The 13,767-nt window shown below is 39.0% G+C and overlaps 1 protein-coding gene across 1 annotated transcript in view; it reads left to right on the top strand.

The window, feature by feature from the left end:
* The window catches only part of MALRD1 (MAM and LDL receptor class A domain containing 1), a 291,044-nt gene that overhangs the window by 81,466 nt on the left and 195,811 nt on the right, over positions 1–13,767 (top strand). The window contains exon 18 of the mRNA XM_074814744.1: positions 10,593–10,680. Coding sequence (XP_074670845.1) covers positions 10,593–10,680 — 88 coding nt within the window. The remainder of the gene's footprint in view (positions 1–10,592; positions 10,681–13,767) is intronic.

Genomic DNA, 13,767 nt, shown 5'->3' with positions numbered 1-13,767 from the left:
TGGGCAGCCAGTTTTTCGATAAGAATTCTATGGGGAACTGTGTCGAATATTTTTCAAAAATCCAGGTAGACAATATTCACAGCTTTTCCCTCGTCCAATAGTCGGGTCATCTTGTCATAGAAGGAGATCAGGTTTTTCAGGCAGGACCTGACTTTCATAAACCCATGCTGACTAGGCCTGATCCCCTGGTTGTCCATTATATGACTTTTAATGGCACTCCAGATGACCTGCTCCATGACCTTCCCTGGTACCGAGGTCAGACTGACAGGTCTATAATTTCCTGGATCCTCTTTTCTGCCTCTCTTGTAGATGGGTGTTACATTTGCCACCCTCCAGCCCAATGGGACCTCGTCAGTTAGCCATGACTTCAGGTAAATCATGGACAGCGGTTTGGCAAACACATCTGCCACCTCTCTCAGCACCCTTGGGTGTAACCCATCTGGTCCCACAGACTTGTGTGCGTCCAAGCGGTGTAGCAGGTTTCTGACCACTTCCTCTTTAATTGTGATGACCTCATTCTGCTTCCCCTCCCCATCTCCTAGCTCATGAGGCTGGGTGTCCAGGGAACAGCTAGGTCCACTGCTAAAGACTGAGGCAAATTAGGTGTTGAGCACCTCAGCCGTTTCCTCATCCTTTGTTACTATGTTTCCCTCTGCATCCAATAAAGGAGGAAGATTTTCCCTAATCCTCCTTTTGCTGTTAATGAATTTATAGAAACATTTTTTATTATCCTTAACAGCTGTAGCCAAGTTGAGCTCTAGCTGCGCTTTGGCTCTCCTAATGTTCTCCCTGCATAGCTTCACTACATCTTTAGTTTTCACGAGAGACCTGCCCCCTCTTCCAAAGGTCATAGATTCTCCTTTTGTTCTTGAGATCTGGCCAAAGGTCCCTGTTTAGCCAGGCCGGTCTCCTTCCCTGCCTGATTGTTTTTCGACATGTGGGAACAGCCTGCTCCTGTGTCTTTAAGACTTCTCTCTTGAAGTATGTCCAGCCTTCCTGGACTCCCATATCCTTCAAGGCAGCCTCCCAAGGGATTTTGTTAATCAGTCTTTTGAACAAGTCAAAGTTTGCCCTCAGGAAGTCTAAGGTAGCAGTTTTACTAATCCCTCTCTTTGTTTCTCCAAGGATCAAAAATTCAAGCATCTCATGATCACTGCACCCTAGACGGCCTCCAGCCTTTACTTCCCCCACAAGCTCTTCCCTGTTCACAAGAAGCAGGTCCAGGAGAGCACCTTCTCTGGTTGGCTCACTCACCAGCTGTGTGAGGAAGTTATCCTCCACACATTCCAGGAACCTCCTGGATTGCTCCCTCTCTGCTGTGTTCCCAGCAGATACCCGGGAGGTTAAAGTCCCCCACAAGAACAACGGCAAGTGACCGCGAGATTTCTCCCAACTTTTTATAGAAAGCTTCATCCACCTCACTGCTTTGGTTGGGAGGCCTGTAGCAGACTCCCACAGCAAGATCCTCTTTATTGGCCCTTAACCTAATCCAAACACTCTCAACCCTGTTATCACTATACTTGATTTCTGAGCTCTCATACCATTCTCTAACATACAGGGCCCCTCCACCACCTCTTCTTCCTTGTCTATCCCTCCTGAAGAGCTTGTAGCCATCAATTACAGCAGTCCAGTCGTGTGAGGCATCCCACTACGTTTCTGTGATAGCTACAATGTCATAGTTCTCGTGTTGCATCATGGCTTCAAGCTCCCCCTGTTTGTTGCCCATACTGTGTGCATTGGTATAGATGCACTTGAGATGAGCTAATGAATCCAACACGTTTTTGTGAGTGTGGGCCCCATTTCCTACCAGACCCTTCTCAGGTGTTACCATGATTTATAAACATCTATCCCTTTTCTCAAATGAAATGGCAGAGGGAGAGCCCTCTCTAGTCCACCATCCTTTAAGGCTTGACATGCTTCCTTTGAGCTTATTCCTAACAGGCCCAGTTATCTCCCCCTCCCCCCTCATATCTAGTTTAAAGCCCTGTCAATAAGCCCTGCTAACTTCTCATTCCTTTACTGGATCTAGAAACCATCTCTGAAAAGGTAAAAAGAAGATCACAGCAAGCAGTACCTCATTGAAGCTTTAATTAAGTCTCCTTCCATCGTTCTATGCTTTACATCAATCAGAGGGTTTTTTTTAATTATTTTTTATAATCTATCTATGTTTATTGAGTATGCTTATAGCAGAATTAATAAACAATGTAGAAATTCTAGTCCCACTGAAGTATATAGTAAAGCTTCCATTATCTTTAATGAGGACAGGATTTCATGGCAAGTCATATGTTCCAATGATATCCCTATGTTATTGTTTTCTTACTTTGGTAGGTTAAGGCCATATGCGTGGATGTAGGAGCAACAATTCTATATAACTTTCTATCTCAGTCAGGCAAAATCCTTTGGATAAGGAAAGGTCCACCTCTTTAGGCAAATGATGTAATAGTGATACCCCTTGCTCATTGGCATTTGCTGCTAAACAGATAATTGACTTGGTTGCTGGCACAAATGTTTTCATAAGCATTGAAAAGAAAGTGATGCATGTCTTCTCTCAGGATACTCCTTAGGTCAGCATGGGGGAATTGCCTCCGCAGTAAGCATTGCATAGATCAGATACAAGTCTCTTCATGAAGGCCCTATTCAGGCTTCTCTGGATAGAGATGTGGAGATGTCTTTATGCAGCCCTTGACATCTTGACATGCTCTAGGGTGCAAGAGGGAGGGACAAAAGTACTCAGGTCATAACAAGCCATTCTGGTCAATGTGGGATACATGTTTTAGGGCTGTAAGTCCCAGGAATTTGACATAGTAACTCAGCCTGAATCCTGTATTTTATTATTTATTTATTTATTTATTAAATCTGGAGAAATAATGGTTGGGAGAAAGAAGGAATCAATGTAGTGTGTAAGCAAATACATGTGTAAACTGTTGAACCTGCATACACCTGTCATGGAAGATCACACTAGCAGCAAAAACACACTTACAGTAAAGGATTGGTGATGAGATTCCATCTGGAAGTAGTTCAGGATACCATAATATGATTAGAGTAAAGACTGATCATGAAAGAACATAATCAGTCTTGTCATTGCTTTACTATTCCTATACTACAACTCACCCACTTTCACTTGTATATATCCTTGTCAAAACAGCCTATCAGTTAGATCCAGCCTTTGGATCCTTACACTGTCTGCCTAATTAACCACAAGGCTATCAGAAATGACTGATGCTCTAAGAAAACCCCATAAATTTATACAGGAACAGTAAAGGGGCTTGTACCTTAGCTGTGGGAGAAATTTACAATATCTTTTGGGAGGGCTTTTTTTGACTAGATTTGGCCTTGCCCAGTTAACCATGGATGTTTTAGTATTTTCTGTGAGTACATCCTCATCTGCCAAGTATTTTCATTACTTAGTGATTTTTAAGTAATTAAAAAAAAATCATCATCCATCCTCTTTAGGGAAAGAAATCATTTTTAATGTTGCAAAAAGTAGAATTGCTAAAGTGTATATATATATATATATATGTATTTTTTGGGCCCCTGTAGCCAACTGATCAGAAATTAAATTAATTTTGAGACTGAATAATATCCAGATTTAAAGGGGGTTTTGTCCATTTTTCTGTGATTTTTGTGGAATTTGGTGTGGGAGTTTTTTAATACTTCATATTTACCATCTGGGTTGCTTTTGAAAATAATCTCATTCTGCCATAAACTTGTGAAATAGAGGAGACCTCTGTACATCTTTGTAGATGAAGTCAAAACTAACCATGACCTGGTCTAAAAGCCCAGCTAGAAATTAATTTGGCTTCAGCAGTCAAGGACAACAAGAAATGTTTCTATAAGTATGTCAACAGCAAAAGAAAAACCAGGGAGAGCCTCCATCCCCTGCTAGATGCAGGAGAAAACACGGCAACGAGTGATGAGGAAAAGGCTGAGGTGCTTAATGCCTTCTTTGCCTCAGTCTTTAATAACAAGACTAGTTGTACTGAGGCAATCCAGCCTCCTCAGCCATAAGACAGAGACTGGGAGAACGACCCCCCCGCAATCCAGGAGGAGATAGTCAGTGACCTACTGTATCACATAGACATACACAAGTCTGTGGGACTGGATAGGATACACCCGAGGGTGCTGAAGGAGCTGGCTGGGGTGCTCGCCAAGCTGTTTTCCATCATTTACCAGCAGTCCTGGCTGACCGGGGAGGTCCCAACAGATTGGAAATCAGCCAATGTGATGCCCATATATAAGAAGAGTTGGAAAGATGATCTGGGAAATTACAGGTCTGCCAGCATGACTTCAGTGCTTGGGAAGCTGATAGAGCAGCTCATCCTGAGTACCATCATACAACACATGCGGGACAACCAGATGATCAGGCCCAGTCAGCATGGGTTTAAGAAAGGCAGGTCCTGCTTGACAAACCTGATCTCCTTCTACGACAGGGCGACCTGCTTATTGGATGAGGGAAAGGCTGTGGATGTTGTCTACCTTGACTTTAGTAAGGCCTTTGACACTGTTTCCCACAGCATTCTCCTGGCAGAACTGACTAATTGCGGCTTGGATGGGCACATGCTTTGCTGGGTAAAAAACTGGCTGGATGGCTGGGCCCAAAGAGTTGTGGTGAATGGAGTTAAATCCAGTTGGAGGCCGGTCATGAGTGGTGTCCCCCAGGGCTCAGTTTTGGGGCCTCTCCTGTTTAACATCTTTATTGATGATCTAGACGAGGGGATCAAGTGCACTCTCAGTAAGTTTGCAGATGACACCAAGTTGGGTGGGAGTGTTGATCTGCTCGAGGGTAGGGAGGCTCTGCAGAGAGACCTGGACAGGCTGGAGAGATGGGCTAAGGCCAACTGTAGGAGTTTCAATAAGGTCAAATGCTGAATTCAGCCACAACAACCCCCAGCAGCGCTACAGGCTTGGGGAGGAGTGGCTAGAGAGCTGCCAGTCAGAGAGGGACCTGGGGGTGTTGATTGACAGCCGGCTGAACATGAGCCAGTAGTGTGCCCAGGTGGCCAAGAAGGCCAATGGCATCCTGGCTTGTATCAGAAATAGCGTGGCCAGCAGGGACAAGGAAGTGATCTTACCCCTGTACTCGGCACTGGTGAGGCCGCACCTCGATTCCTGTGTTCAGTTTTGGGCCCCTCACTACAAGAAGGACATTGAATTACTCGAGCGTGTCCAAAGAAGGGCAATGAAGCTGGTGAAGGGTCTGGAGCACCTGAAAAGGGTCTTATGAGGAGCTGCTGAGGGAACTGGGGTTGTTTAGTCTGTAGAAGAGGAGGCTGAGGGGAGACCTCATCGCCCTCTACAACTACCTGAAAGGAGGTTGCAGAGAACTGAGGATGAGTCTCTTTAACCAAGTAACAAGTGATAGGACAAGAGGGAATGGCTTCAAGTTGCACCAGGGAAGGTTTAGACTGGATATTAGGAAGCATTTCTTTACAGAATGGGTTGTTAGACGTTGGAATGGGCTGCCCAGGGCAGTGGTGGAGTCCCCATCCCTGGAGGTGTTTAAGAGTTGGGTTGACATAGTGCTTAGTGGTATGGTGTAGTTGGGAACTGTCAGTGTTAGGTTAATGGTTGGACTGGATGATCTTCAAGGTCTTTTCCAACCTAGATGATTCTGTGATTCTGTAAACTGGATTAAATATAGTTTTATCATTATAATTACTATATAGATGTTTCCCAAGTGGGCAGGCTAACCATGTTGTATTATAAAACTAGAATCTCAGAAATTTTTAGGCACTGATTATATAATACTTCTGCAGTAATTCTTCCAACGTTAATATTATGAAGTGAAAACAGGATCTTTTCTCTTGAGTGAAGTTTTGTGACCTTAATACAGCAAAATACTGGCTTCCAGATTATGTAAACAGTTATTAATATTATGATTGTCAGCAGTCCCACTGACATTAGTGAAGAGTCTGAAACAGGATAGAAGTGCGATTCTTCACTGTGCTTTAGAGAAATGCTTGGAAAAACATCATAAATCAGAATGAGGGTTCACAAGCTTATAGCAAAGTGTGATAAAGTGCTTTACTGAAATAGAACTAGTGTTTTTCAATATCTTGTAAAACATCAAATATTTGACACAAGATTTTTTTATATTTGATGTGTATAACCTTAAGATCATTGGTAAGAATTCATTTGGACATCTGTGTGAAAGGACTTTATTTCAAGTTTTGAAGTCTTGAGACATTAACTGCTAATGTATTTCTGATGGACACAAAAGGAAGGGGCTGATGGGCTTTGAAGACGGGCAGTGGAATCTCAAGCTTTTCTCTGTGTATCGTTAAAATGTTCTGGTGACCTAATGTTGATAACCTTTCCAGCAGCTGATGGGCTGCCTCCGCTTTTGCTTGCTTTTGGGGGCAGAAGGCCTCCACATTATGAGTAGCAGCCCTGGTTGCCTAGTCATTCCCCCCATGAGGGGGGAAGCTGGAACATGGTGTGGCACCCCTTCTGCCAGTGCATCCAGTTTTTTTTTCCCAAGAGAAACCATGGTGCAGAAGGTACAGAGGAAAAGTTCAGTCCCATGTAGTCAGAATGCAACTACTGGACACCTAGACAAGAGATTTTGGAAATGGTCTCCAGTCCTACAGTGCTTACTCCTTTGATGGCAGCTGAGGAAGCAGAGAAACAAAACCAGGGAAGAATAAACTATTATGTTTGGACTCGCTTATCAAAGAAGACAATAAATCTTATTTGACGTGAACTAATAATTCAATAATTCAAAATTAAATTTAAACTTTTCAGATTTTTTACTATCAAAGTTTTTCTGAAAAAAATGTGTTTGCTTGGTAAACAGTTTCCCTTTTTTATTTACTTCTTGAGATATCATTATAGGAATATATTCATGTGTTCTTGAAAAAATCGTCCTACAGTGAAGACTTATTGTGCCATGATTGTTGGATGAACATAAAAAGGAGTTTTGAAGCAAGAAATTTTGATACATATTTCATGCAATTCATGTTTCTATGGCTTTCCCTTTATCTGTAATTATAAAAGTTCCATTGTCTCTAAGAAATTGGTTACTTTTCTTGATGAAAAATTATGAGACATTTTCCTTTATTTATACATAGCATTAAAACATAGGAGTAGTTTACTTCAGAGATATGTAGTTAAATATATATGACTTTCAATCCTGCATTTGCTTTCAGTAAGATATGACAAAAGGTTCTGATGACAAAGTGTTCTGTCAGTTATTTGAACTATTATCCACTTGTGTGGTTGTTCTTTCCTCTTCAAACCAAATCACATGGTTTCTTGTCAGAAATAATTATAGCAAACCTCATCAAAATTAGCATGCTCTAACTACTAGTAAAATCACTAAGTAACACAGCTGAGACTTTCTGTGACAAACCTGAGATATTTTTTGGCTATATTACTCAGTAACTAAATTAAAACTAATATTGCTATTCACTAGACATTCAGAAATCTTCAGAATTTTGAATTCTTCACAGTTTTTGAAATTAATTCCATTCTAGTTTAAACTATGGTTGTATGGAAATTAAGATTTTATTTTGCTAACTTCAGTGGGAATTGATTAGTGACAAAAATGAGCATTACTGTAAAAATGGAACATTTTACAGGACAGTATTACCCATTGTAGTTCCTCTATTAACACTTGTCATAATGTTCCTTCACCCTTCGAAAACTTTTTTGTTCAACATGTTAAGGGATCAGTCCTTTTCTGTATACAGACTGCCATTCTAATACATTCTGCTTTTCATGGCAGCTTCCCCCCCCCCCCCCCTTTTTTTTTATGTAACATACTTTTTTCTACCTTTGTAGCTTTCATTGAGACTGGATCTCCAGAGTTCTGAAAACTGGAGAAACTGGGAACTATTTATCCTCATTCAAATAACAAATGAGATGTGAAATGAGCTTCATGGTAGATGAATTCCCTGCAGATTGTTTAACAATAGCTTATGAAGTTTGCAGAATTTCAGCTGACAAATTAAGTGGTCAGTGTTTAACCAGACTAAGTTTTATACTGCAGCACTAACTCATAATTGTTCCTATTTTATGTCTTAAGTCTATATCTACACCTCTGTTACATTTTCTGTGTTACTTACTGAGTTTGTGCTATATGCCAAAGTGTCAGATTTCCCAAGTAAGTACATAAATAAATAAAAAAAATTAATTTGGGTGGGGAGATTTTAAGTAATACAATTATAATCATCATCCTAACAATAAAGAGGTATTCTGAATTGAATTATCCCTGCAGAACTGTATCCTGCCACTTCTATCTTTGGATATTTTTATGCCCTTAATAAAAATATTCCCTCTTAATGTTCAAGAGTGCAGCCTCCTCCAGGAAAAGGTTGGTGGAAGATGATATGTAAGGATGGCCTCAGACCATGTGAATGTTATGGCTGGGGAGATGGGCACAGGGAGCTATGGGGAGAGAAGCCCCTCAACCTACTGGTCATCCATCAGAGCAAAATACAATTCCACAGAAAAATAGTGTAAATTTGAGGGGGTTTAGTTTCGTGGTAGAAATAACTAAGTTGAGTTAACAAACCCTCTCCTTCTTTGTCTGAATATTAGCTCATTTATGAGTAATGAATTATGAGTAGTTAATCATTCATGCTTTGAAAACAAGGTCAAAATTTTATTTACACTGCTGTGTGTTTGCCAGTCAAAATTACACTGAAAGGAATTTTGTCATTTTGGAATAATAAATTTTCCTGCATGGCATTTCGGAATAATAGATGTCTTGATTTGTCCTGTTTCTAAGCAATTATTGTACTGGTACCAATACTGTAGCATTGCCTCCATTTCAACCTAAATGGGAAACAAAAGACTGGGATAATATTGTAAAAATTATTTGTGGATATTCTCAGAGGAAAATAAGAATCCCAGACTGAGATGAGAACAGTAAGAAGCAGTGTTGTCATTCACATTAGATACACTTTATGCTAAAATAACCCATCTTCAGCATATCCATAGTAAGAGACATATATCCATCTTCTTTTAGCATACTCATTTATTTTGCCTAATGGGCATAGTCTGTAAATGAAGCATAATCTTTTTTATTTATTTATGCTGGTGATGCCAGCTTCAATAATAAATCTGCTATTCACATGAAACTTCAGAATAGCAGAAACAAATTTGTCAGTGTTAACATATAAAGACTGATATTATTCTCTTGCTTTTACAGTGTTAAGGCCATTCCTTACACCTTTTAAATATTTTTTCCTCATGTTACATGTTAATAAACTTAAAGTGTGACTTATAAAAGCTCTGCGTACGTACCAGGTGAACAATGATTCTTAGTGTGTAGATGAATTCTCTTATTTCTCTCAACTTGAGAAGCTTGTTTAATACACAGTACTGATTTCTGAAACTGGAAGTCCTTTACAGGACTTCATTTACTATAGGACAAAAGAAATACTGAAATGTAAAATGCAAGCATATATTTTTTTAAATGGCATTTGATGTGAGGACGTTTCCAAAATATCAATGATATTTGATCAAAAGAATTGAGATACCTATCTACACAGAAGTGCCTTGTATATTTGAGTTTGGAGCAGTGCTTCATTACTTATAAAAATAAGCTTTCTTTGCAAATAAAATTATAAATAATAAAATTAAAACAAAAATATTGGAACTAACAGTACTTTGAAACAGTATTGTCTATTTTTGCCATATTTATACTTCATTCCTTTGTAGGAATTGTCTATTAAACTGAGGAACAAACAGTGAAAAATGTATTTGAAATCTTATTCAACATTCCAGAATAATCTGGAAGCTTGAATGTGTGTGTGTCTGTAAAATGTGACGTAAGTATTTTAAAAAAAAAAGGGCAAAGAAATAACTTTAACACTTGAACTCTGTTGGATCACCAAAAACTTTTTATTTTTAAATGTATGGTTTGAGGAGGCTTTATTTATTTTTTTTTTTTACAAATAAGGATTTATAAAATTAGTTAAATTAAGAAAATTCTTACTAAATCTTTCCCTTATCACTTGCTTGGATTTTTACCATTCAGCAACAGTCAGAAGAAAAAAGGCTTATTCAGTCATCCAGAGAGTATTTCACAAATACTAACCTCTCCCATTCCTTGGCAGTAGACAATAATGAGAAAGTAAGCCTATACAGCATTGGCAACTTTAATGAAATAGTAGACTATTTTTCTTCAAAAGGTTTCATAGCACATCTCTAACCTGCTTAATTGTTTTCATCACAGTGGGATTTGTATAAGGGTATATAATTTATTCACACGAATGTTGTTATAATTAATCATGATTAATGTTATTACAATAAGTACCAAAGGAGCTAATCATAATATGTCACTTATGATACTGTCTTGCCATCATTTTATATCACAATGATGTTTCAGTGGATTTACATGATTGTGAAGCCAACCATACTGTTATGGTTCACTGTGATTAATGTGACCACCAGTGAAAGCTGATAATATTTAGTCTCTTTAGTACAGTGTCACTAAATAGAATATAACCCCCAGAAAAAATTTAATCTCATTTTAAGTGTGAAACATGGTAAATGACTCTTCTAACACTAGATATGAAATATTTAATGAGAAGTGGAAGTCTACTATACAATGAAAAATGCTTTTGTAATTTTTGTTTCCCTAGATCTTGGTGAAAGGTACCGTAGGAGATGGTTTCACTGGAGACATTGGACTCGATGACATGTCTTTTCTAGGCTGTACTCTTTACAGTGGTAAGAACAGAGTGAAACTACACATCTCCTAGCTGTGAGATGATTCTTTGCTGTTATTTGTAAATATTGCTACTGGAAAAACAAAAACTAGATCAAACTGTGACTGATGCCTGACAAGGACATCCAGACTTGTTTCCCTGCTTCCCTCACCCTCACATACAAGCATCAGCACAAAATAGTTTCTGCTGTGTACATAAGGTCCAAAAGAGACCCTCAGTAAGAAATGTGCAGCTTCCAAACTCTTTGAGATCTTGATTCCTAGAAGGAAAAAGAAACTTAACTGTGTGTAAACAAACTGAGATTTCATTCAACAAACTTAGTTTGATACAGCTTTCTGTTTCTCCCCAATAATTCTTAATGTTTTTACTGTGATAATTGCTCTCATGTTACACCACACACACAGTTCAGATGATAGAGCAGCCTGTCTTCAGAAGTCACTGCTACCTAGGGTAGTACAATATCTACAAAATTGTAAAATATTATATCCCAAAATACACTGGTATTCCAGACCTGTCACTTCATTACAGAAGGGATTTTAAGAGAACTAGTGGTAGTTGTAGCAGGCATTACCATGTTATATATGGTGTGTCATTTAGGGCTGTAGAATAGCAAACAATTTTAAAACAGTGTCTATATATTAATATCCTAACTTTAACTCTAAAACACCCTAGTGCAGATATATTTTATTCTGCTACTCCAAAAATTTTTTGTAGATATAATTAGGTCTACTAGGAATATCAAGTGTATATGACATGTTTCTTCTCCAGATAATTATCTCACATTTTGCCAAGTTTATAGGGTGTATAAAATTTATTATAGCATTTTGTATATAAAGTCTTTTGTAAATAATCAGTTAATATACCATGCCTTATATTTGAGGAAGAAAACCTTAAAAGAACTAATCAGAAAATCCCTACATGTTTTCAAATTAGATGTGAAAAAAAGTTTTAAAACTAAAGAAGAAAGTTGGAAAGTACAGAGGGTCAGAGCTCCAAAGTGAGAAAAAGACCCCTCATTTTGTGTGAAAAGATGAAACAAAAATGATCAAGTATAATGGTGAAAAGATCAGAATAGGAAACAGTTCTTGTGTTCTGTACATTATTAAAATGTTTTTAGTATTGAGACATTCATAGAATCATATAATGGTTTGGGTTGGAAGGGACCTTAAAGATCATCTCGTTCCAACCCCCCTGTCATGGGCAGGGACACCTTCCACTAGACCAGGTTGCTCAAAGCCCCGTCCAACCTGGCCTTGAACACTGCCAGGGAGGGGTCACTCACAACTTCTCTGGGCAACCTGTTCCCGTGCCTCACCACCCTCACAGTAAAGTATTTCTTCCTTCTATCTAATCTAAATCTATCCTCTTTCATTTAAAAACCATTACCCATCATCCTATGACTACACTCCCTGATGAAGAGACTCCTCATCTTTCCTGTAGGCTCCCTTTAAGTACTGGAAGGCCGCTATCAAGTCTCCCCAGAGCCTTCTCTCCTCTAGGCTGAACAACCCCAACTCTCTCAGCCTGTGCTCATAGGGGAGGTGCTCCAGTGCCCTGATCATCTTTGTGGCCTCCTCTGGACCCATTCGAGCAGGTCCATGCCCTTCTTATATTGGGGGTCACAGAGCTGGATGCAGTACTCCAGGTGAGGTCTCATGAGAGCGGAGTAGAGGAGGAGAATCACCTGCTGGTCACACTTCTCTTGATGCAGCCCAGGATACAGTTGGCTTTCTGGGCTGCGAGCACTCATTGCTGGCTCATAATCAGTTTTACATCCACTCCCAAGTTCTTCTCTGCAGGGCTGCTCTCAATCCACTCCTTGCCCAACCTGTGTTTGTGCTCGGGAATGCCTTGACCCATGTGCAGGAACTTGAACCTGACCATGTTGAACTTCATTAAGTTTGCACAGGTCCACCTCTCAAGCCGGTCAAGGTCCCTATGAATGGCATCCTCCAGGGTCTTGCCTCTATTTTACTTCCTTCACACCATAAAAAAATACCAACAACCAAAAGAGAATCAACAAGATTTGAATGCCCTAACCAAAGGCTGTTCAATGATGCTCGCTCTGTATAAAATGGTACTTCATAAATTAGAGAAAGTAAATTATTTAAAAAGAGAGAAAAGAGCAGATTCTTCTTTCTTTTCAGGTGTCTGGAAGGTTATGGTATTTCAAAATTTCTTCAGTTCCAGTGGATTAGGAGCAGAGACTTGAATGTGGCATTTATATTTAAGATTTTCTTGACCAATAAGGTCCTTGGTGTTATTATGAGTTGTAGATACATTTATTATATCATGCAATTATTCCTTCAAAATGTTTCTTCCAGTAAGTCTTTTATTTGAATCTTAGGATATTGATGTCATAGATGTGCTTTCTACAGATGTGCTTTCTCCCTTATGAAACAGAAATGGTTCCTTCTCATGGGGTATTTATTATCAGTCTTAGTGCTCCAGGCCTCAGGGGAAAAAAAGAATAAATCCTTGTAGTCCCACAGAGATTTTATATAAAAAGTCTTCACATGTACTTTTTAATTAACTCAGGTATATTGCTCAGGAGAATTGTGCACTACAGCTAATAATTTCATTAATGATTAAATTTAAAGAAGGAGTTGTATAATGAAAATTCCTTTTATGGACAATAATAGCAAGGGTTTTCAAGAAATGAGGGTAAGCCTGAAGAGAGGTCCATAGTAAAGAATAGGAGGAAAGGCAAAGACAATTGATTTGAAAGAAGTGGTAATGAGTTTGAATGAAACATAAAGGAAGTGGTGGAACAAGATGATGACCTCAGAATAATTTTTCTAATGAGAAAAAAATATTTTTTTCAGTGATGAAATTAGAAGGTAAGGAGGTTACATAGTAATTTCCACAGTCACTTGCAGTAACAGGCGTGTTAAAAAAAAGCCATTATCATTGGAATAATCTGTTAGCCTTGGTTCACAGGGAAATTAAGTTCTTGTGATTGTTCTGTCAGTCTTTGTGGAATTAGTTATTTGAAATGACTCACTGGCTTAATCCAAATTTGAAAGACAGGTAAGAGGTATAAATAAATTCCTGTAAGTGTCAAGGACTGTATGAATGGTGATTGGCT

The sequence above is a fragment of the Strix aluco genome, chromosome 1, assembly GCF_031877795.1.
Source record: "Strix aluco isolate bStrAlu1 chromosome 1, bStrAlu1.hap1, whole genome shotgun sequence".
In the NCBI taxonomy this organism is placed as follows: Eukaryota; Metazoa; Chordata; class Aves; order Strigiformes; family Strigidae; genus Strix; species Strix aluco.
The sequence above is the reverse complement of the archived record's forward strand: the minus strand, read 5'-3'. Positions and strand labels throughout refer to the sequence as shown.